Here is a 23,714-nt window from a genome sequence, read left to right as displayed (position 1 = left end):
TCACTCCCTTGTAAGGTCACAGCCCATAAGGTCAGAGCAATGGCAGCCTCAGTAGCATTCCTCAGATCAACACCAATTGAGGAGATCTGTAAGGCTGCCACTTGGTCCTCGGTTCACACCTTCACCTCACATTATTGTCTGGATACTTTCTCCAGACGGGATGGACAGTTTGGCCAAACAGTTTTGAAAAATTTATTCTCTTAAGTCTCCAACTCCCCCTCCATCCCACTGAGGTTAGCTTGGAGGTCACCCACTAGTGAGAATACCTGCCTGCTTGTCCTGGGATAAAGCAATGTTACTTACCGTAACAGTTGTTATCCAGGGACAGCAGGCAGCTATTCTCACGTCCCACCCACCTCCCCTGGGTTGGCTTCTCAGGCTAGCTACCTGAACTGAGGAGACACGCCCGGCTCTCCGGGCGGGAAGGCACCGGCGCATGCGCGGTGTGGGCATCTCGAAACTTCTAAGTTTCTACAAGCAACACGTGCTTGTGAGACGTCCGTATCGGGCTCTGTCTGATGACATCACCCACTAGTGAGAATAGCTGCCTGCTGTCCCTGGATAACAACTGTTACGGTAAGTAACATTGCTTTCTGGTGCAATGCCGATGCACTATCACTAGGCAAGGCCGAGATCGGGGACTGCTGAGTTTGTTCCGGAGACTTTGCCATCTTTGTTTTTCCTGCTGGCGACGCTGGAGTTTTCACTGTCTGTTTTTCGCTCGCAGACTCGCTAAATCGAAACTTCTCCAGCCGCCTGCGACTCGCCATGCACTTCCCCCGCCAAAGCTCCTTCAATCGGGTGTTAAACCGCTCTCGGGAAGTTGTATATTCGCTTTTGATTGCAAGCCCCAACGGAGCTCAAATTTTACGCTTCCATTCGGTAGAGTGACATCACTTTCTCTTCCGAGTTGAGTCTCTTTCATTTGAAAGGAAACTCTGCAATTAGAGGGCATAGGATGAAGTTAAGAGGTGATACTTTTTTATAGAAAGGGTAGTAGATGCATGGAACAATAGACAGAGACTATATCTGAATTCAAAAGGGCCTGGGATAGGCACGTGGGATCTCTCAGAGAGAAAGAAATAATGGTTACTGTGGATGGGCAGACTAGTTGGGCCCTTTGGCCTTTATCTGCCTTCATGTTTCTAACTCCTCTAAGCCTATGTTCTCATCAGGATGGATTACTGCAACTCCATATTTAATGGAATAGCCAAAAAGGAACTCAAGCGCCTCCAGCGAGTCGAAAACTTAGCAATCCACCTCCTATACAACCTCAACTATCCCCATCTCTCCAGCACTCCGTACAGAACACTGATTACTGATCAGCAAATGCTACACATTCAAGGCACTGATAATAGCACATAAAAGATTCCATGCCACTACCCCAGCCTATATAAACTCCAAGCTATGTCTATATGCCCCTACCCGCCACCTCCACTCTAAAACAGAGAGACGACTGTGCATCTCCGCAGGAAGATCTCTCCTGTTGGAAACTGCCTGCAAACGCTTCTACAGTCACTTTATCCCACAGCTTTGGAACCAACTCCTCCCCTCAAATCAGATCACAGAACTCATTGATAACCTTCCGAAGAGCAGTAAAGGTCTTTCTTTTCAATTAAAGGCCCAACCACAAACAATTCTGATCTCTCTCTGCCAACAACTACCAGCGGGCGACTCCCTGCTTCGATCTTCTATAATGCCCCTCCAGAAATTCCCTATGAATGTCCTCAAGTTACTGTGCTGCCCAACCTTGCCCTTTTGTGACTGTATTATATTGTATTGTATTGTATTGCCAAATTTACTGTCTAATGTACCTTCTGTGAATGGCTTGTAACCCGTTCTGAGCTCCCAGGAGGATGGGATAGAAATCAAATAAATAATAAATAAATTTGTCTATTTTTCTGTAGCTGTTATTGAGGTGACATTGCATATTTTAGTCATCTGCCTTGACTTCTGAAAAAAAACAGAATATAAATAATTAACATTTTCTCTGCATACAGTTTGCTTTGTGTAGTTTAATTTTGTGGTTACCATTATATATTAATAAGATTATATTGTGTGTATATGAAAAATAAATGTAAGCAATTGCATTACAGTTAGTAGTATTATTAGGGGGGCAGGGGCTGGGGCAGAGCTTGGGCGGGGGTACTCGCTTGATATTTGATAGACTTAGGGGGTACTTGGCTTGAAGAAGTTGAGAAACAGGTCTAATATACAATATATTGCTCACCATATTTACTGTGGCCAATTCAACTCTGGCAAACAGTCAACAGTATTATTTGCCCTCTTGCTGTAAATGAAGCAAAGTTGCATGGTCACAAAATACTTTGAATCTTTTCCTACACAAATGCATTCACTAAGAAGTATCTTTTGTATTGAAAATATCCCGTAGCAACTTTGATTTTGTTTACTTTTTGTGTTAAACTAGGAAGGACCTAATAGTCTGATTAATGAAGAAGAATTCTTTGATGCTGTTGAAGCTGCCCTGGACAGGCAAGATAAAATAGAGCAGGTATTTATTTTAAGTTATAGTGTTAAAATATGAAGAGATCTTTGTTGATTATTTGTTAAAAATGTAAAATTGATGAAGCATATGCTGAGTTTCTATGAAATAAACTTAAATGTTTTTTCTTTCAAGTCTCACTGTGAGAAGGTCAGGTTACATTGGCCAACATCACCAGCCCCCAGAGATGCATATCCAGGAATGGGGACTCATAGATTTGTTCAATCGGTAAGTCATGGACTATAAAGAAATTGACATGATTCTCAACCAATGTGTCTCCAAGAGCGGGGAGGTGTCGCAAAAATTTGGTATAGCAGAGATCCTGAGATTTAGGTTCCTGAATAAAACATACCTGATCAAGTTTCAAGTTTATTCAAGTTTTTGATTAAACGCTTATCCAAAGGTACAAAGCGTTGTACAGAAAAATAACAAGGAGACAAACCTTTAGACCAATTAGACGTACATGACTGATAATAGGGCATTCACGCTCTTAGATGACTTTCGTCATAAAGATGGGTAGTAAGTCCTAAGACAAGAGTTCTTCCAGCTCAAAATAAGTTTGTTCCCTGCATTCAGCAAGTCGTGATATTCATTAATTCATTTTATATATATTTTTTATTTCAAAAGGTTCAAATAATTTGAGGTATTCTCATAGCTCTGGTAAAATTATTTGAAATCTGTCAAATTAAAGCAATATTGTGAAAAATAATATTCTGTAGTTATACTGTTTGTATGTTTACTAATTGAGCTTGAACCACAAAATTCTGATAACAGGTCAAGGCAGTTTACATAGTCAAAAATTAAAAGATTGAAAAGAACACCATTAAAACAGGAGAGAAAACACTTTACCCAATGATTTAAAAGTATACCAAAAACAAAATAGGTTAGATAGACTGAGTATACTATTCCAGTCTCCCAGGCAAATGGGACCTCCTCTAAAAGCCTTTACTGGTGAATAACATTAAAAGCCATAGCAAAATAATTTGTCTTTAGTAGTTTTAAACTAAGAGAAGTTTTAGAGTGAAGAAATGAAGATAAGGCATTCCACAATGAAAGAAGAAAGAGTTATGAATTGATTTGTAGTTGGCCATCTTCGGAGATGGAAGAACGAGATGATGAAATATAAGGAATAATGGATGAAGAGAGATAAGATTTGAGTCCCCCATTGATAAACTTTGAATTCCAATCAGAGTTCTAAACTAGATTCTAATGGACACTGACACTAATGCAAGGAACGGAAAAGCGCAGTTACTTACTATAACGGGTGTTATCCGGAGACAGCAGGCAGATATTCTCATATATGGGGTGACGTCATCCATGGAGCCTGGTACGGACAGTATGAAAGTGAACTATCACTTTTGTTTTAAGAAATTTCGTACCACGCATGCACGAGTGCGTGATGCCTACTCGTAGTACCTCAGTTCTGTAAGGATAAGACTTAAAATAACAAGAGTAGTTTCTAATCTTTTCAAGGTTAATAATATATAACAAGTGATCTCAGCATTATTGACTCTCCTTGTTTCTTATTGATGCTTTTGTTTGCTTTTGCTTCTCTCCATTCTCTGGTGTTTGGAAACTTGTTGATTGAATGCTCTGTTGTATCTTCTGATTATTTTAGTTTTTTTTCTTTATCTGTCTCTGTGATAGCCTTATAGTCGCTCTTCCTCCATGTCTTCCACTGATCTAGTCAGTGCCTCTGATGTACACAGATACAGCACTCAGGTACTGTATGAATATTCAGGATGGGGTTACTTACATCAGTGCTATTTATTTTTAAGGTCTGTAATATATAGTAAAACCTTGGATTGCAAATAACTTGGTTTGCAAGATAAGCAAAACATTTTGTTAAATTTTAACTTGATATACAAGCAATGTCTTGCAATACAAGTAGATATAGTATACACACATCACAACTAAGCCAATGGTTCTTCTCTCGCTGACACTGCAAGAGTGAAGTGACTATTCTAAATAAGCAAAGTCTTGCAATACGCGTACGTACAGTATACACGCATCACATCATCACAACTGAGCCAATGGTATTTTGTATTAAAGTTTTTGGGTTGTGGACAAATCGTCTGAGTTTCCATTATTTCTTATGAGGAAATTTGCTTTGATATACAAGTGTTTTGGATTACAAACATGTTTTTGGAACGAATTATGCTCTTAAACCAAGGTTTTACTGTACTTGCAAACCAACTTGTTCCTCGGTTGTAATCTTGCATCAGTAGATAAAAGCTGAGGAATTCTGTGCTATGCCAGGTGAGTTTTTATATTTTGGCATTTGATTTGCATGCAGATATTTTTTAAAGCTGAGACTCTATAGTATGTGAATTTTCTTGAAGTGGGAGGGATTTGTGCAGTAAACAGTGCAAAAATGCTGGCATTTTTTGTGAAGTTTAAAATATGAAGTGTTTAGCAAAAAAAACTTTAAAAAGAGGTCATACTTGGAGGCAAGGAGGATGGCAGTTTGAGTGCAGAGCTCCTCTCCCTGGACAATCTGCCTGCTTTTAAATATCAGCAGCAGTGGGAGATCAATTGCTTTTACACCTAAGCAGCAACGGGACCAACCCACCAACCTCTGCAGTCCATTGGAGAGATCAATCTACCTGCTTTTAAATATCAGCAACAGTAGGAAATCAACTGCTTTTACACCTCAGCAGCAGCAGGACCAGCCACCACTACCAAGAGACCTCTGCCCTGATCCAGCCAGGAATGTGAGCTCCTCCACTTCATCACTGACGCTGACCCATTCTGCTTCTATTCCTTTCTCTCCTCTCTTCTACCTTCCAAAGTATTTAGATCAATGCTGTCTTTTTAAAATGTTTATTTTATTTTTATTTTTCCTCTAACTCTACTTTTCACTTCACTATTACCCTCCAGGTACTTTAGTTAGATTGTGAGCCTTCGGGACAGTAAGGGAATTTTCCAAGTACCTTTCTTATTTCTAATCTTAATGTATATTTTCTGTAAACCGCTTAGAACCTAACGGATGTAGCGGTATATAAGAAATAAATTACATTACATTACATTACATATTTTCAGTACATTTTTTTTCAAAGCACACTTTCTTCATTAAGTTTATGGAAATTCATATAAAGCTCATTAATATGGAAATGTACAAAATAGTGCACAAAAAGGTTTAATAAACTGGTTTTCACCAAAAGGTAACTGTACTTAACTAAGGAATAATTAACATTTTTGATGCCATGGAAGGATTAATTAAATGGGTCACTGATCCCTGTGTCCTAATGCTTTCCCCTCTGAACTTCTGTTTTCTCTGATGGCCCTCCTTCCCTCCCCAGCTGCAATCCCAGCACTAAAAAGACCAAAAATTGGTGTCTTCTATCACATTTTCCCAAACCCATCCTTGGACTTGGGAGGGGGGGTCTACCCTAGTTCTGCCCTCCAATCTAGCAGTTCCTCTGTAGGAGGTAGGGTAACTCCACCCCCACCCCCACTTGCAAAACAAATATGACCTGTGGCAGTGCATACTAGAGAATGGCACAGAGAAAATTGTGTCCATGAGCTCGGTCCCCATCCTCATCCTGCGAGCTTAGTCCTTGTCCCATCCTCGCCCTGTCCTCACAAAATGTTTGATCCTATCCGACACAAGCCTCGATAACTATGATTTTATATTGAACTTATTTTATTAAGGTGTAAAAAGAAACAATATTCTGTACAATTGTCATTTTATAAATCACATATAATACAGAACAAGGATCAACAAAACCCCTGTCTCCCCTCTCCTCCTCCTCACAAATATCCCCTCCACTATCGAGAAAACTGAAGTCAAATTACTACAGAATGATACATAGAAAAATCACGCTAACTTCAATCATACATGGCAGGAATAGTGTTAGGGGAGTTCAACTAGGGCAAAGTCCTCCTGGTCAGAGAGAGCCCTAAGCCAGTTGGAAGCTAAAGAAGCATGGCCTGGTCTGTGCAGTCCCAGTTATGTCTAACACCAGCTCTAGCAGGATACATATTTCAAATCTGATATATTCTAATCACAAAATAGAAAATACATTTTTTTCTGCCTTTTGTCATCTGGTCATTTTATTCTTCACATCACATTGGTCTCAGGCTCTGGTTTCTGTTTCCTTCTGTATACTCTTAACTCACTCGCCAGGGTCTCCTGACCATTTATAGAAACATGACAGCAGATAAAAACCAAATGGCCCATCTAGTCTGCCCATCCACAGTAACCATTATCTCTCTCCAAGAGTTCCCAAGTGTCTATCCTAGGCCCTCTTAAATTCAGATACAGTCTGTTTCAACTACCAATTTCAGAAGACTGTTCCACGCATCTACCACCCTTTCTGTAAAAAAGTATTTCCTCTGATTACTTTGGAGTCTATCACCTCTTAACTTCATCCTATGCCCTCTCATTGCAGAGTTTCAAATGAAAGAGACTCGACTCATGCACATTTATATTATATTATATTTAAACATCTCTATCATATCTCCCCTCCTGCCTTTCCTTCAAAGTAAATTTCCTTATGATATCACTGGGGTAATACTAGTTAAAAACTAGTCTTTCAAGAAGAAACAAAGAATCTTCACACGAGTGTTTGAAAGACTGTAACGATATTTATTTATTTTTTTTGTAACCAACCTTGGAGCGTAACCAGCACCAACAGAGTTGCAATGACTGGAAAGCAAACTTTGGTTCACCACTAGGGGGGCGCGGCTCCCCCTTGAAGAGTTTCACACCTCTGAGTGACTTTAAATGTGGTGGTTACAATCCTGAGGTTTGGTTACCAATCTGAATGTGAGGTCAGTTTATTTGTTTGGTTTCCTTCAAAGTATGCAGATTGAGATCTTTAAGTCTGTCCCCATACGCCTTATCACAAAGACCACACACCATTTTAGTAGCCTTCCTCTGGACTGACTCCATCCTTTTTATATCTTTTTGAAGGTGCGGTCTCCAGAATTGTACACAGAATTCTAAATGAGGTCTCACCAGAGTCTTATATAGAGGCATCAGTACCTCCTTTTTCCTACTGGCCATACCTTTCCCTATGCAACCTAGTATCCGTCAAGCTTTCGCCATCACCTTTTCAACCTGTTAGTCCACCTTAAGATCATCACATACAATCACACCCAAGTCCCGCTCTTTCATCGTGCACATAAGTTCTTTACCCCTTTATCTGCACCGTTCCCTCGGGTTTTTGCAGCCCAAATGCATGACCTTGCATTTCTTAACATTGAATTTAAGCTGCCAAATTTCAGACCATTCTTCAAGCTTCGCAAGGTCATTCTTCATGTTATTCACACCTTCCGGCATGTCTAATTTATTACAGATTTTGGTATCATCTGCAAAGAGGCAAATCTTACCAGACAACCCTTAAACAATATCATTTATAAAAATGTTAAAAAGAACAGGCACAAGAACAGAACCTTGAGGCACACCACTGATAACATCCCTTTCTTTAGCACTCTCCAGACCAGTAGAGGTTAACTTTACGAATGGGTATATATCTAATCATGACCAGCAGGTGGAGACTGAAAAACAAAACTTTGGGACAGTATATACTATCCTCCCTTCTCTATTTCCCTCAGTCTTCTTTCAGTCTCCAGCAGGTGTTGAGTGATCTGTACCCATCTCCCTTGGTAGGGCTGTTGGAATTTGTTTAAGGGGTCTGTAGTCCCTGTTTTTAGCCGGACGGAGCTTGGGCGGACCCTGTTTGGGGGTTCGTCCGACCTCGGGGGTGTCAAACCCGGCGGGTCTCGAGCGGGGTCCCTCCCCCCACTTCCTCCACCTCCCCATATTTTTTTAGAGGAGCCTCAGCAGTAAGCCTTGCCCCCTAAATCAAGCAAGGCATATTGCTTCGAGAGCCTGTGGAGTCTGTTCTGTAAAAAAAAAAAAAAATCCTGAGGTAGTGCTGGTCTGGAGGGTTGTTTCCCTTTAAGAAAACTGTATTTTACTGTATTTTTTCAACTAACCGGCACTTTTTTACAGCTAGGTCGCGTATGGAGCAATGAGCACTTCGAAAGGGAAAAAGTGCTCATTGTGCTCCAGACGCGAGGCACTCGCGGCCAGCCTGTGCAAGCGGTGTTCAGGCCGGTGCGGTGGAGGAGCTCCGTCGGCAGCGGCTGCAGGCGCCCAGAGCTCCCCGCCGATGGTGAATCGCGAGTCGGCAGGGAGCAGTGGTGAAGACCGGTCTTCACCATCCGCCCACGGAGGGATTCCCCGGGCCGCCGACGGTCGGGTTTTTGGGGATTCCCTCTCAGCTGATATTTTGACAGCGGATGCCGGCTTGCCTGCTTTAGCGGCTGAGACTGTTCAGGTCTCTCAGCCGCTGCAGGCTATGGAGGGAGCTGTTTTGGCGGGAAAGACGCCATCTTCTCACTCTGGCCCCTCCATCTTGTCTTCCACCTCAGGTGACCTTCCCCCTGTTTTGGAAAAGCAGGGGCAGGTTTCTGCTGGGTCCCCTGCGGTGGCAGGGAGTCCCTTGGGACCCTCGGGGGGTTTTTCCCCTGATTTATTTTTTTCTTTGTGCCGAGCCTATTTTCAGGCGGCTGGGGGTCCCGGTTGCGCGCAGGGGGTTTCGGGGGGTGGGGGTTCCTCCGCGCTCCCTGCGGCTTTGCCTCTCTCGTCGGTTGTGGCGTCCCCTCCTCCGCAGCCCTCGTCCAAGCGCCCGCGGGTGTCGTGGGACGAGGATTTATGGTCGGAGGAGCGTGTCGGTCTGGATGAGGACCTGGACTTTTCGGAGGAGTTCCAGGACCCTCTTGAGGGGACGGCCGCTGGCGGCGGGTTGTCGGGTTTCCCGTCTTCCGTCGACGAGGCGTCGGTGGTGCGCCTTTTTCAGAGAGATGAGCTGCCGGACCTGATTCAACAGGTTTCTTCGGTGTTGCGTTTTGAAGATGCGCCGCCGGAGACTCCGCGGGTGGGGGACCCTCTGCTTCGGGGGATCCGTTCCGTTTCCCGCTCTTTTCCTATGCATCAGGATATTCGGGATATTATCCTGGAACAGTGGAAGACGCCGGAGGCGCCGTTTCGTTTGGCGCGTAGCATGGCTCGTTTGTATCCCATCCCAGAGGGGGATCGGGCTACTTTAGTATCGCCAGTCGTAGACGCGGTGGTCTCGGCGATTTCTAAGCGGCATACCGTGCCTGTTGAGGGCGGGTCTGCCTTGCGGGACTCTGAGGAGCGCAAATTGGAGAATATCCTTAAGCTCAATTTTCAGGTCTCGGCTTTTGGGGTCCAGGCGGCTATCTGTGGGGGGCTGGTTGCTCGCGCCGTTTTTCGGTGGGCTGAGCGCGTCCTGGATCGGGAGTCTGATGACTGGTCTCTGGTGGATCAGGAGGTGGCAAAGATTGAGATGGCGGCCTCGTTCCTCTCTGATGCTCTTTATGACTTAGTGCGGATCTCGGCTAAGTCTATGGCCTTTGGAGTGGCCGCGCGGCGTATTTTGTGGCTGCGCGCTTGGGCGGCGGATGCTGCGTCCAAAGCTAAACTTACTAAATTTCCCTTTCGGGGGTCTTTTTTGTTCGGGGAGGAATTGGATAAGTTGATTCAGACTCTGACGGACTCTAAGGTTCCCCGTCTGCCTGAGGACCGTGCCCGTCCTGCGTCTCGGGGTGGCGCGGCCCGGGGGCGTTTGCGGGAATTTCGCAAGTATCGCCCTGGGCGTGGGGCTGCTTCTTTCCCGGCTCCGGGTTTTTCCAGGGGTCGGTTCTTCCAGCGCATGCAGCCCTTTCGGGGGGCCCGTCGGGGGGCAGGGAATCCCTCCGCCGGCTCCCCCGCTTCCCGTCCTGCGCAATGACTCCTTGCCGGCGCCCCCTTTGGTTCCGGTGGGGGCCCGGCTGCGCGAATTTTTCCCCCAGTGGGCCGAGATCACGTCCGATCAGTGGGTCCTGGAGGTGGTGCGGGACGGTTATGCTCTGGAGTTCGCCCGCTCTCTGCCGGACCTTTTCCTCGCTTCTCCATGTCAGTCTCCAGGGAAGGCACAGGCTTTTCGCCAGACCCTGCAGCGCTTGCTGGATCTCAAGGCAGTGGTGCCGGTGCCCCCTCCGGAGTGGGGCACCGGCAGGTACTCCATTTACTTTGTAGTGCCCAAGAAGGAGGGGACCTTTCGGCCCATCCTGGATTTGAAAGGGGTCAACAGGGCTCTCAGGATTCCTTCTTTCCGCATGGAAACTCTGCGGTCGGTCATTCTGGCGGTTCAGCCGGGGAAGTTCCTCACTTCTCTCGATCTGACGGAGGCCTACTTGCATGTTCCCATTCGGGACTCTCATCAGCGCTTCCTGCGCTTTGCGATCTTGGGGCGGCACTATCAGTTCTGTGTGCTTCCCTTTGATCTGGCCACAGCTCCCCGGACGTTCACCAAGGTGATGGTGGTCGTCGCGGCAGCCTTGCGGTCGGAGGGCATCCTGGTTCACCCCTACCTAGATGACTGGTTGATTCGGGCAAAGTCGTTGCAGGAGAGCTCCCGGGTTACGGCTTGGGTGGTGGAGTTTCTCCGGTCGCTGGGCTGGGTGGTCAACCTTTCCAAGAGCCGGTTGGTCCCGGCTCAGCGCCTGGAGTACCTTGGGGTTCTGTTCGACACCTCCTTGGGGAAGGTCTTCCTTCCAGAGGCCCGGGTGAGCAAGTTGCAATCGCAGATTTGTCTGCTTTTGGCGTCCCGGTGTCCTCGGGCGCGAGATTTCCTCCAGGTCTTGGGGTCGATGGCGGCGTCCCTGGACGTGGTGAGGTGGGCGCGGGCCCACATGCGTCCTCTTCAGTATGCTCTGCTCCGGAGGTGGTCTCCCCAGAGGCAAGATTTGGATGTTCCGGTGCCCCTGCGGGGGTTGGCGCGCTGCAGTCTGCGCTGGTGGCTCCGGACCCCTCACCTGGTTCAGGGGGTGGGTCTGGATCTCCCGCAGTGGACGGTGCTCCTGACGGATGCGAGTCTCCTGGGTTGGGGGGCTCAGTGTTTGGGTCACTCAGCTCAGGGCACCTGGTCCGTGGAGGAGGCCGCCTGGTCGATCAACGTGTTGGAGACCAGAGCGGTCCATCTGGCGCTGTTGGCTTTCCACTCCCTTTTGCTGGGCAAGTCGGTCAGAGTGCTGTCGGACAATGCCACGGCGGTGGCTTATGTCAATCGTCAGGGGGGCACCAAGAGCACTCAGGTGGCGCAGGAGGCGGCTCTGCTCATGGTTTGGGCGGAGTCCCATCTGCTGGACCTCTCGGCCTCTCATATAGCCGGGGTAGAAAATGTTCAGGCAGACTTCCTCAGTCGTCACTTCCTAGATCCAGGAGAGTGGTGTCTCGGCGCCGGGGCGTTTCAGTTGATAGTGCAGGCTTGGGGGCAGCCCCTGATGGACCTGATGGCCACGGGTGGCAACGCCAAAGTGCCCCGCTTCTACAGTCGTCGCAGGGACGGTCTGGCCGAGGGTCTGGATGCTCTGGTCCAGCCGTGGCCAACGGAGGGGCTGTTGTATGTGTTCCTTCCTTGGCCGCTGGTGGGCAGAGTGCTTCTTCGCATTGTTCACCATCCGGGTTTGGTGGTGCTGGTGGCTCCGGATTGGCCTCGACGTCCGTGGTATGCGGATCTGGTGAGGCACCTGATGGCGGATCCTCTTCCTCTGCCTCTCTCGGTCGACCTTCTGATGCAGGGTCCCATTCCCATGTTCGACCCGTCTCCCTTCTGTCTTACGGCGTGGCTCTTGAAAGGGGTCGCCTTAGCAAGAAGGGATATTCAGACAAGGTGATCTCTACACTGTTGGGGTCCCGGAGGCTTTCTACCTCTCGGGCTTATGTGCGGGTTTGGCGTCGCTTTGAGGAATGGTGTCGGGCGCGGGGAGTGACCTCTTTTCGCGCTTCTCTGCCTAACATTCTAGAGTTCTTGCAGGATGGCCTGGATAGAGGCCTGGCTTGGTCTTCTCTCCGGGTTCATCTTGCGGCCCTGTCGGCCTTTCGAGGATTGGTGTCAGGTCAGCGTTTATCGGCTCTTCCTGATGTGATTCGGTTTCTGCGGGCGGCCAAGTTGCTTAGGCCTCCCCTATGGCCCTCGGTTCCCTCTTGGGATCTTAATCTGGTTCTCTCTGTTTTGGTGCGCCCGCCTTTCGAGCCCTTGGACGACTGTTCTTTGAAGGACCTTACTTTGAAGGCGGTCTTTTTGGTGGCCATTACTTCTGCTAAGCGTGTTTCTGAGCTGCAGGCTTTCTCTTGTAGGGCTCCCTTCTTGGAGTTTTCTAGGGAGCGGGTCGTCTTGCGGCCTGTTCCTTCCTTTCTGCCGAAGGTTGTTTCTCCTTTTCATGTCAATCAATCGGTGGTTCTCCCGGTCTTGGGTGGTCGGGAGGGCTCTTCTGACGTCCCATTCGTAAAGTTAACCTCTACTGGTCTGGAGAGTGCTAAAGAAGGAGAAATTAGGTTCTTACCTGCTAATTTACTTTCTTTTAGCTTCTCCAGACCAGTAGAGGTCCCCACCCTGTCTGTTGTTGTTGTTGTTGGGGCTGTTTCGCGGGCAGTTTTTGTTTTTTGCTGCGGGTTCTAGTATTTTTCTAGGGCCGGGGAGAATTAAAGAACAGCGGCTGTGGCTCGGCTGGCTTAGCTGGCGAGCTGTGGGGACATTTTCCTTCGGGTATTTCTCCTCTGCATTTTCCAACAGCATTTGGGTATGTTATTTGTTACTCCTGTTCGGAGTATTGTTTTCTTACTGTTTTCCAGTTCTTGGTTCTGCTTGGCTATTCGGCAGACTGAGGGAAATAGAGAAGGGAGGATAGTATATACTGTCCCAAAGTTTTGTTTTTCAGTCTCCACCTGCTGGTCATGATTAGATATATACCCATTCGTAAAGTTAACCTCTACTGGTCTGGAGAAGCTAAAAGAAAGTAAATTAGCAGGTAAGAACCTAATTTCTCCTTCCTCAGAGCGATCTCCATTGATCACTACCCTCTGTCGCCTTCCACTCAACCAGTTCCTGATCCAGCCCTTCACTTTGAGACCCATCCCAAGGGCACTCAGTTTATTTATTAGACATCTGTGTGGAACACTGTCAAAGGCTTTGCTAAAATCTAAATATACTACATCTAGCATACATCATGTTTCCAATTCTCTGGTCACACATTCAAAGAAATTGATCAGATTTGTCTGACAAGACCTACCTCTAGTGAATCCATGTTGCCTCCGGTCCTGTAATCCACAGGATTCCAGAAACTTCACCATTCTCTGTTTTAAAAGTGTTTCCATTAATTTGCTTACCACATAAGTCAGACTTATCGGCAAGTAATTCCCTACTTCTTCCTTACTTCCACTTTTGTGGAGAAGGACCACATCCGCCCTTCTCCAGTCCTCCGGTACCACTCCCGACTCTAGAGACTCGTTGAAAAGCTCAGTCAGCGGAGCTACCAGAACTTCTTTTTCCATGCTCGCCATTCATCTTCCGTTTCTGTGTATGATTTTTCCCCGTGTTCAGGCATCTCCCTTCTCTGTCTCCTGTACTCCCCTTTCTAGTATTTCCCTTGTGCCCATCTCCCTGCCTTCATCAACATTATTCTGTGTCCCTATCCCCTCTGTGCCCAGTGTCAAACTTCTGTTTGCCTATGCCCCCCTCTCTCAAGTCCAGCATCTGTCTTCTGTGTTTCTCTTCTCCTTCATGTCTAGCCATCTTCTGTGTCCATATACCCTCTTATGTCTGGCATTGCTCCACTGACTGTGTCCATATACCACCCACATGCAGCGTTGCCCTTTTGTGTCCCTGTCCCTATGCTCTCATCCATGCCCATCTCCCCTCTTACTCCCTTACACCAAAGTGTCTCTCACCCTCTCTTTCCTCCCTCCCTCCACTATGTTAAATATTTCACTTCCTTCATCTCCTTGGTTCAGCATATCTTTCCCTTCCCTCTCCTCCTCCCTAGAGGTCCAGCACCTCTCTCCCTTCCCTCAGCACTTCTCCCATAGATTGAACACCTAGCTTACTCTTCCCTCCTGCCCCAATCCTCCTCCAATGAGTCCAATACCTCTCTTCCCCCCAGCCCAGATTCAGCACTGTCCTTCAGGTTCAGCTCTGGAGCCAGCCAGCACCTCTCCACTGCCCTCCTCCCCCCAGCGAGTTCAGCGATAGCAGCAGGCAACATCCCCCACTATGGGTTGGCATCTCCCCAGCTCCTCTTGCGCCTATTCCCCATACGAGCCAGCCTGGCCATGCCAAAAATTCTTCAGAGGCCTGTTCCAAGGCCTTCCTTTAGCCGATGAGCCCCTCCTTGATGTAACGTCTGGTTTTGCAAAATCAGAAGTTACATCAAGGACTGGCTCGTTGGCTTTAGAAAGGCCTCGGAGTAAGCCTCTGAAGTTTTTTCAGCATGGCACGGCTGACTCGTTCAGGTAAGGTAGGCGCAAAGAGAGCTGGGGAGTAGATGCTGAGCCATGGGGAGAAGGGGGTATTGCTGTGCTGACCGTGGTGCAGTTTTTTTTTGCTGCAGGAACAAGATCGTTTACTGCTCCTGTGGTGTGGTAGAAGGCCTTGTTCCTATTCCCACTATAAACTGACATATTTTTCCCTGTTCCACGGACTAACTGTGGTTTGCCATAGTTTAACGTGGGTGCCCTTCCCCATGTCATTCTCTAGTGCATACCACCAAAAGTCAGCCTTTCCAATAAGGAAGCCCTTCTTTTTAGCTTTATATAGCTTGCTACTAGGAGTCAGGCACCATCACTTTTTACAAAGATGGGAATCACCCCTGCCTGCCCTATGTGGAGTAGGGTAAGTGAGAACTGGAAGAAGGATCAAGTGCCTGAGTCTGTGGATGAGTTGAGTTTGGCAAAAATGGCATGGTTTGGCAGGAGCACTATGTATTGTACTTTTAGCCACAGATTTGGAACTAAGGAGTAGAGCATCCAAGGGAATCCAAGTTCCTCCTCATTCTGCTCCTTAGTTGTGCTGAGAAACCTGTGCCGTCAGCTCTTGCATTGATTCTTGCTGTTCCACAAAGTAGAACACAAGACATGCAAAATTTCTTGTGAATGTTTGTTCTGGGATTTAAATGAACCAGGAGTTAATTTACATTCTGTAGCAAAATCTTGCAAAGACAGCCACTAACTCATAAATGTTTTGTGGCTAATAATGTGGCCCCTTTGAATAAAAGTTTTTCCTCATATATTTTAATACTTTTCTTTGAGTTACAGTATCTTAAAAATTGCAAGGCCCTATTAAGAATTTCTACATAAAGCAATGTTTCAACCAAACAAGGCTGGCTATCAGGTTGAAAAGCAACAGAGGTGTTCTCTAAACACAGCAGGCATATACACTGGTGGCCAAAATTGTGGAAGCACCTAACATTTTAGGCATTACACTTAAAAAAAAAAATGGCTGTAACATCATAATTGTATTTAATGCATAGATTTTTGACTAATAACAGAAACGGTAATCACTTAAGACCAGCATAATATTTGGCACATCTCACAAAAATAATGCTGTTCATAAACTACCCAAGCTAATCATGATAATTTGTCCAGTTATCCGATGACTTCATCAGTCTCACTCGTAATGTGTTTGATATCCCTTAGCCTCTTTAATCTGGCCTAGAGGTTGTCAATGGGGTTGCGATCTGGGCTGTTTCCTGGCCAGGCCAGCAATTCAACCTTGTTCTCTTTGAATCAGGTGAGGCATTTCTTTGGCTATATGGCATGGGTAACATCCTGTTGAAAAATGAATGGTCGACTGACACCAAAGATGTCTCTGGCTGAGGGCAGAACCTTGGGATAAAGGACATCCTTTATGTACTTGTCAACATTTATCATTCCATTAAGCACCTGGAATTGACCCACATCATTTCTGGACAAGCAATCCCACACCCTCACACTCAGAGAATGCTTCATGGTGGCAGTAGTACACTGTGACAAGCAGTTTTCGGCCAGTTGCCAATGAACATAGCGGACACCATCACTGTCAAATATGGAGATTCAGGTCTCATTTCCCTACACCTTCTTCCACTGTTCTGTGGTCCAGCAGGCAAAATAGCCCAGTTCAAATGTTTACAATGCTGAACTACATGAGGAAGGGCTTTCTTCTGGAAATTCTTGTTCGCAGACCTGTTTTCACCAGTCTCCAGTGAACTGTTTGGCCTGACACCAACATCCCTGTTTCGGCCAGTGACTTATTGATGTCAGTGGCAGGTAATTTCCAATTCTGTAGAGCCATTTTCACTATCCTTCTATCAATCTGAGGTGTTCTAGCCATTTTCCAGCTCTTTCTAGCCTTGTTTTTGATGCTTCTAGTGTCTTCAAAGTGCTTGCAGAGTTTCAGTACTCTGGCTGTTGACACACCTTGACCAATTTTGCTGAAATCTCTCGGTAACTGTAGCTTTCTTTTCTTAAGCTTATGACTGTTAACTGTCTTTTTAGGCCAACCAGTCAAGTCTCTTCTGCAAAATTTAGCATTCAGCCATAATTTGTGTATTTAGATAATTAATATTCATAATTCAATTAAATCACAATTAATGGAAAAATAGCAATTCAAATATCATATTGCACAGCAGGCCTTTAAACATCAAAACAAAACACACAAATAACCTGTATTGTATGTGCTCAAAATCCTACTACTTCCATTACATTTATGGTGGAAAATGCAAGTCCACCAAAATCCTACTATACTGCCATATAAGTGCCACTTGCAGCCATAAGGGCTATTGGGGTGGGAGGCAGGATAACCATCTATAATAATAAAATGCTATGCGCGCATGCGCACTCTCGCCACGTGTTCCCTGATCCCTGATCTGTCGGGATGTGGCGGAAAGAGTGCGCATGCGCTAGATGGTGCGGAGTGAGGGGCTGGGACTTAGGGGAAGGAGAGTAGGCCCGGGATTCGGCCGGCCCCGGCCAGGCAAGACGCCCCCATTCCTCGCCGCACCCAAATCCCGGCGATCCCCGCCAGCAGAGAAGGAAAGACAGCTCGGCGGTGGGTTGGCGTGACAGCGGCATGGGCTGCGCCCACCTAGTGTCGCGGAGCGGCCCAGACCAAGGCGGCCGACGATTGGCTGGGGCAACGGCGCTCAGAAGCCCCAACTGGGAGCGTGACACTGGTAGGTGGGCGGGCGCTATGGCTGTCCGGGGGTGGGAGGCAAGGCCGTTAGCCCTCGGCATGTAAAGCGGAGGTTCCACTATTGATGTGCTGAAGAGAGGGATGAAGTTTCACAGTGCTTCAGATTTCTGGGTAAGAGAAGAAACTTTGTGGAGGGGCTGACAGACAGGACTGGAATGTGCTCCAAATGTCCTCAGGGAGATTGTGAAGTAAATCAACCCTGAAGAGAGAGGCTGAGGGGCTCTGAAGTTCTTGAGTACTGATAGTTCAGATTTGTAACAGGACAGAAAGGAGGGGGAGGCAAGTCTTCCTTTCAGAAGAGGAGAGGATGGGAGAAATATTCCTTACAGCTGAAAGAATGAGAGGACAGAAAGAAAGAAAGACAGACAGGGGGAAGAGAGAGCGACAGAAAGAAAGACAGACAGGGGGCCAGGGAAAGAGAAAGAAAGAAAGAAAGGGGGCAGGGAGAAAGACAGTAAGAAAGAAAGAAATGCCTAAGTCTACACATCTATTCTAGCACCCATTAATGTAACGGGCTAAAAAACTAGTAAATTATAAAGGTATATGGTGAGATGTATTTGTTTTGAAACTGTCCCCTTTCAACTTTTCAAAATGCCCTCTTGTTCTTTTATTTTTTGAAAGTTTGAAGAATCTGTCCCTCTCTACTCTCTCTATGCCCTTCATGATCTTGTAGGTCTCTATCATATCCCCTCTAAGTCTCCTCTTCTCCAGGGAAAAGAGACCCAGTTTCTCCAATCTCTCAACCTTTTCATACACTGAGAGATTGGAGAAACTGATGATGTCTGGATTCTTACGGATATCTGGGAGTTCCTGAAAGATGGCCTGATGAAAGGTCTAGCAGTAGCTTCACTCCGGGTACAGATTGATGGGCTTTTGTGTATGGGTCCTCTTTCCCTGAGGGGCTCATTGGTAATCCATCCAGATGTGGTTCATTTTCTGTGGGGAGCATTGCAGCTCAGACCTACCTTCCCTGTCCAACCTGGAACTTTAATCTTGTTCTTTGCTCTCTTGCTTGCCCTCCGTATGTGCTTCTAGAGCAGGTGTCTCTGATGGATCTCACACTCAAGACGGTCTTCCTGTTGGCTGTTACCTCAGCCCGCAGGATTCCTTTTTTGCGGATTACGTATTCTACAGTGAAGCCACATATTGTTCCTTCCGAAAGTGGTTTCCACTTTCCATGTGAATCAGGAAGTCCGGCTTCCTGTTTTTGCTTCCTGCTTTTGCTTCCTTTGGTTCTCAGGAGCAGGAACAGGTGTTGCGGTCCTTGGCCGTGCACAGAAGTTTATTGTGGTATCTGGAGGTCACCAACCTGGAGTTTCACCTCTCTGACCACCTCTTTGTCTGGGTAGGTCTTGCCCACAGAAGGAACCCTGTTTCTGAGGCTACTATTTCCAGGTGGATTTGCATGGCCATTTCTGCAGCTTATGTAGCGGTCGGAAAGAGGCCCCCTCTTGGGGTTCGGGCTTCTTCAACCAGAGGGGTTTTCCTCCTTTTGGGCAGAGTCGTAAGCTGTTTCTCTGGATGAGATTTGCAGGACCGCTACCTGGTCCTCCTTGCATACATTCACCAAGTTTTACAGGATCGATTTGGTGGCCAAGCAGGATGCTACTTTTGGTGCTTTTGTGTTGTCAGCAGGCTCATCAGTGCCACCCTAAATTTTCGGGACTGTTCTGTTAAGTTCCACTGGTCCCCGAATAAAGTAGGATTGTTCAAGAACGAGAGATTAGGTTCTTACGTCTGTTAATCTTTCCTGTAAATACATACTTTATTCCGCCCTATACATGCTGATTCGCCGATTGTCTACTTTTACAAATACAGTACTCCCCCGAAATTTGCGGGGGTTCTGTTCCAGCTCCTGATTGATAAGGCCCACCTTTAGTACAGAAAGAGGCAGTAGGAGCATACAGCAAGTGATTTCCTTCACTTGCTGGTGCTCTGGCTGCCCTCCCCTGCCCGGTCATTCACGTTCGGAAAATACTGCAAATGACCAGGACCGCGAACCGCCGACTGCGAATTCGCAGGGGAGCACTGTACTAGTAAGCTGCGTTTCTATCCAGTTTTTATTAGAGTGCTATCAAAATGGGAGGGTCCCCAGTTAGGTCGCCCTCTTCTGTCAGTGCATTTGTTTCTACTTCTAGCACTGTTATTCTCATTCAGGTTACTGATGTTTGTTATCCTGATTTGATTATGTTCCCTTGTTGCTGTTTGCATTTATAATTGTGAGCAAAATATAATTACTTGTCGTGGAGTGTCCCTCTATCCCTCTCTCTCTTATTATTCTCTTCCGATGTTCCTGGCTGCTTTCAGACTGACTGGTGTGCATGCTCAGAGACCCTGGCGGGTGGAAGGAAATAACCCACTGGTCCCGGAATAAAGTATTGATTTACAAGAAAGAAGATTAGCAGAGGTAAGAACCTAATCTTTCGATGTGGACGTTTCTAACTTGAACATTTTTGTGATCAAAAATGGTGAATAAAGTTAGACATCCTGGCAGCTAAGATGTCCAAGTAGGGGATTTCTGCAAAAAAAAAATTATTTGGACATCCTGTTTGAAAATGACCATTTCCCACCTCTGACTTTAGATGTTTTGCGGGAAATGTCCAAAGTCAGACTTAGATATCCTATCGAAAATGGCCCTCTAGGTCTTATTTACATAGGACCTCTTCAGGTTTGTACAATGATCACGCTAAGGCAGTCTAGGGTTTTTTTCCTTGAAATTATTCGCTTCCACATTCTAGATGACACTCACATTTAGCAACTCTTTTTTCACGTCATCCTCTACCCCAGCTCAAAATTAAAAGGAAATGCTAACCAAAATTATGCTGGGCTCCTAACTTCCCCCAGCACCCCCTGCATTTCAGGTGTTTAACAATTCTGTTCATAGTCCCTGTTCATTCAAGACTGACGTTCTTAGTATCTTCCGGATGGCTCCTTTCGTTCCAATGGGCTTGGGGCTCTAGCAGTTCCTTGTGTCCTCCTCCCCTTTCTCTTCTAATCAGACTGTTTTTATACAAAGGGTGAGAAAGTTCTGGAGCCTCCGAGCCATGGGACACACCCCTACCCAACAGGATTCTAGCCCGGATCTTTTCCACCTACTCACTAGAGCTCTGAAGGCCTGCCCCTAAACCTCCTGGGAGTTGTATTTCCTCCTTGTATTTCTCCCTGGATTAGAGAATGACATGGGGACAAATTTTTCCCTGTCCCTGCGGGAACTCATTTTCCTGTCCCATCCCGGTGAGTTCTTTTCCTGTCCCTTCCCCATTCCTGCAAGCTCTGTCCTCATCTGCACAAGCCTCAAACACTTTAAAATCATAAGTGTTTGAGGTTTTTGTTGTTAAGGCAGAGCTTGCAGGAATAACACAGGGACAGTGATAAAACTCACGGGGAAGGGGCGGGAAAATTGAGTTCGTATGTGGACAAATCTGTCCCCATGTCATTCTCTACCCTGGATCAATGCCACAGAGCTCTCCCCAGTGGCCGCAGCAGCATATAACAGCCTTATCCATGTCTCCCATTGTCACGGAGCCACTCCTTTTGGCTTCAGCACTTCATGTCAGGCCCCTTGCCTGTCACAATATACTGTATATAAAAAAAAAATTCTTGAAAATTTGGCTATAACCTGCAAAGATAATGAACTGATGACCAAATTTGGCAAGCCATTAGTGACTTTTGTGCAAAGTCGCCTCCGATGGTTCAGGTTGTAGTTTGTCATAAAAAGTAAATGTTTCCTAGAGCTAGGATGTCATATATCATTATCCTACTGCCACCACCTGTTAATGAGATTATTCACACTCGATAGTAGTCATTTGTTTATGTAGCATACGAATTGCTATACTGAGACAGACTGAAGGTCCATCAAGCCTAATAGCCTGTTTCCAATAGTGGTCAACCCAGGTCCTAAGTACCTAGCATATGCCTACTAATTTATCTATATAGAAAGTTAGATAATAGGATAGATATTTTTAATTGTTACTTCTCAGGCAGTTCAGATGGTGGCAGATCATATTTGGTACATTCTGGTAGAATTTGATCTTTGAAGTTGGAATGCATATTTTAGGTTTAGAGGGTGTTTTCTACAATATATAAATGTAATCTTTATGTTTACAGCTAAAGGTACTACCAAATTATTATTTTTTAAGTCCTATTGCTGAGTTCAATAATAATACTGTTAAATATCTTTGCAGTCATTTGTAGTATTATAATTTTGTGCTTTTTGTAGGTGGAAGAGATGGTGCAGAATCATATGACCTACTCTCTGCAGGATGTAGGAGGGGATGCGAATTGGCAATTAGTAGTAGAAGAAGGGGAAATGAAGGTAATTCTCATATTGTAGCCTGCTTTAAGTTCATACTTTCTTGCGGTATGTAGTTTCTCATTTTTTTTCTCTCTCATATATCCTATGGCCTTCATGATGACTTGTCCCTGTTTTTTTTCTCATACACAAGATGCATGTTAAAGAAAACAAGGTGCAACTCTTCAGTTTCTTCTGTTGGTGATTTTTGATGGATCATTAGATCTTAGTACAACAAGGAATAAATGCACTGTCACAAACCCATTTTAGACTATAGGTGGAGATCTGAAAAGTCTTTCACTGGCCTAATACTTAGTTATTCACCAAATGTTTTCCAGTATATATAAGAAAACCCTTAACTAGCCAGGGCTCTGAAGAAATGATGAAAAGGTTACAGAATTTTTCCACATTTTATATGGAAATTACAGTAGGAATAAGAACTTTTTAAACTGTCTTACAGTTTGTCTTGTTCAGTCGTTTTTGAAATGGATTATATTAATCTCACCAGATAACGGAACAATTTCTAATATCAAGCTGCCTTTATTTGCTGGGCAGTGTATGAACTTGTCTTTTGCTGTTGTTCAGGTATATCGAAGAGAAGTGGAAGAAAATGGAATAGTTCTAGATCCTTTAAAAGCTACACACTCTGTTAAGGGTGTTACAGGGCACGAAGTCTGCCATTACTTCTGGAATGTTGATGTTCGCAATGACTGGGAAAGTAAGGAATCATTTTTGTCCCAAGACAGGCATTTTTTGTATTTCTATGTATCTTTACAATGAAAATTTAAAACAAAATGTTAAATGCCTTGGGGGAGGGGGATGGTGGAAATTAGAATACAGTATATCAAATTGATTTTCACTGAAGAAATTTTCCTGAATTGTGAGCACATAGCCTGAATAAGCTAATATGAACTTATGAGGTATAGCCATGGATTGACGAATATTGTTCTTATCTTGGGAGGGGATATTTATGCTTTGCTTTTTGTCATTGTTTTAGTCTACTACACTGCAGAGGAACACAGCCCAATTTGTTTTATACTGTTGTACTTTCAGTGTAGCTTAAGTTGTCTTCAGATCTGAGAGACATACATTGTCTTAGTTGTTTTGAGAGGCTTTCTTATTTAACAGTGCACAACAATATTTGGTGTAGAAACAAAGCTTACTACAGTATTAATCTCAAAGTTTAGAAGATTGGGTCAAGTAATAATGTTGCTTGCAATATATTCTGGTATATAGCAGTGTTCTTCAACCCTTTTACACCTATGGACCGGTGGAAACAAAATAATTATTTTGTGGACCGGCAAACTACTAAGACTGAAATAAAAAACCTCGTCTCCATCCCGTGTACAGGGAGTGGGGACAAAGAGAGAGAGAGAGATCCATGGTAGAGAATGACACGGGGAGCGATCCCCGCAGGGAGCTGCGGCGTGGCTGCGGTTTGGCTGCGGGTTATGGAGACTCCAAAGCCAAATCGCCGCAGACACGGGGACAAAAGTTTTCACCGCCCGCAAAAACGGTGAAAAGATTTGTCCCCGCAGGCCAATGTACCCCCTTCTAGGAACCGCTATTTACCTGTGTTTCACCGTGTTCGTGACCGGGTGTTTGATGTCTCTGCCATGTTGTCTCTCTCCTCCAACTCTCGATCCAACTTGCACGTTGCCGCATTGACTCCGCCCCCCAATATACTGGCTCCTCATTTGTCAGATCAACCCTTCCTGCCAATAGAAACGGGCCCCCCCCCCCCTGACGATCGCCAGCAGGAAGGTGCTCAGCCCTTCATGCCGACAGAACCAGCCCTCCCCAATGATCGCGGCAGGAGGGTACCCATCCCCTCCTGCCTACCCCAACAGCCCCCCCCGACGATTGCAGCAGGAGGATATCCAACCCCTCCTGC

The 23,714-nt window shown here is 45.9% G+C and overlaps 1 protein-coding gene across 4 annotated transcripts in view; it reads left to right on the top strand.

Annotated features, from left to right (window-relative positions):
* CERT1 (ceramide transporter 1) overlaps window positions 1-23,714 on the top strand; it is a 418,213-nt gene that overhangs the window by 271,774 nt on the left and 122,725 nt on the right. For 2 of the 4 annotated variants that reach the window (XM_033929301.1, XM_033929302.1), the window contains 5 exons: window positions 2,429-2,512; window positions 2,639-2,731; window positions 4,151-4,225; window positions 21,749-21,844; window positions 22,406-22,538. In XM_033929301.1, the coding sequence (XP_033785192.1) occupies window positions 2,429-2,512; window positions 2,639-2,731; window positions 4,151-4,225; window positions 21,749-21,844; window positions 22,406-22,538 (481 nt within the window). The remainder of the gene's footprint in view (window positions 1-2,428; window positions 2,513-2,638; window positions 2,732-4,150; window positions 4,226-21,748; window positions 21,845-22,405; window positions 22,539-23,714) is intronic. The other 2 variants (XM_033929303.1, XM_033929304.1) reach the window with 1 other exon arrangement.

The sequence above is a fragment of the Geotrypetes seraphini genome, chromosome 1 (genome assembly GCF_902459505.1).
Source record: "Geotrypetes seraphini chromosome 1, aGeoSer1.1, whole genome shotgun sequence".
NCBI lineage: Eukaryota > Metazoa > Chordata > Amphibia > Gymnophiona > Dermophiidae > Geotrypetes > Geotrypetes seraphini.
Note: the sequence above shows the minus strand (reverse complement) of the source record. Positions and strands in the feature narration are given on the sequence as shown.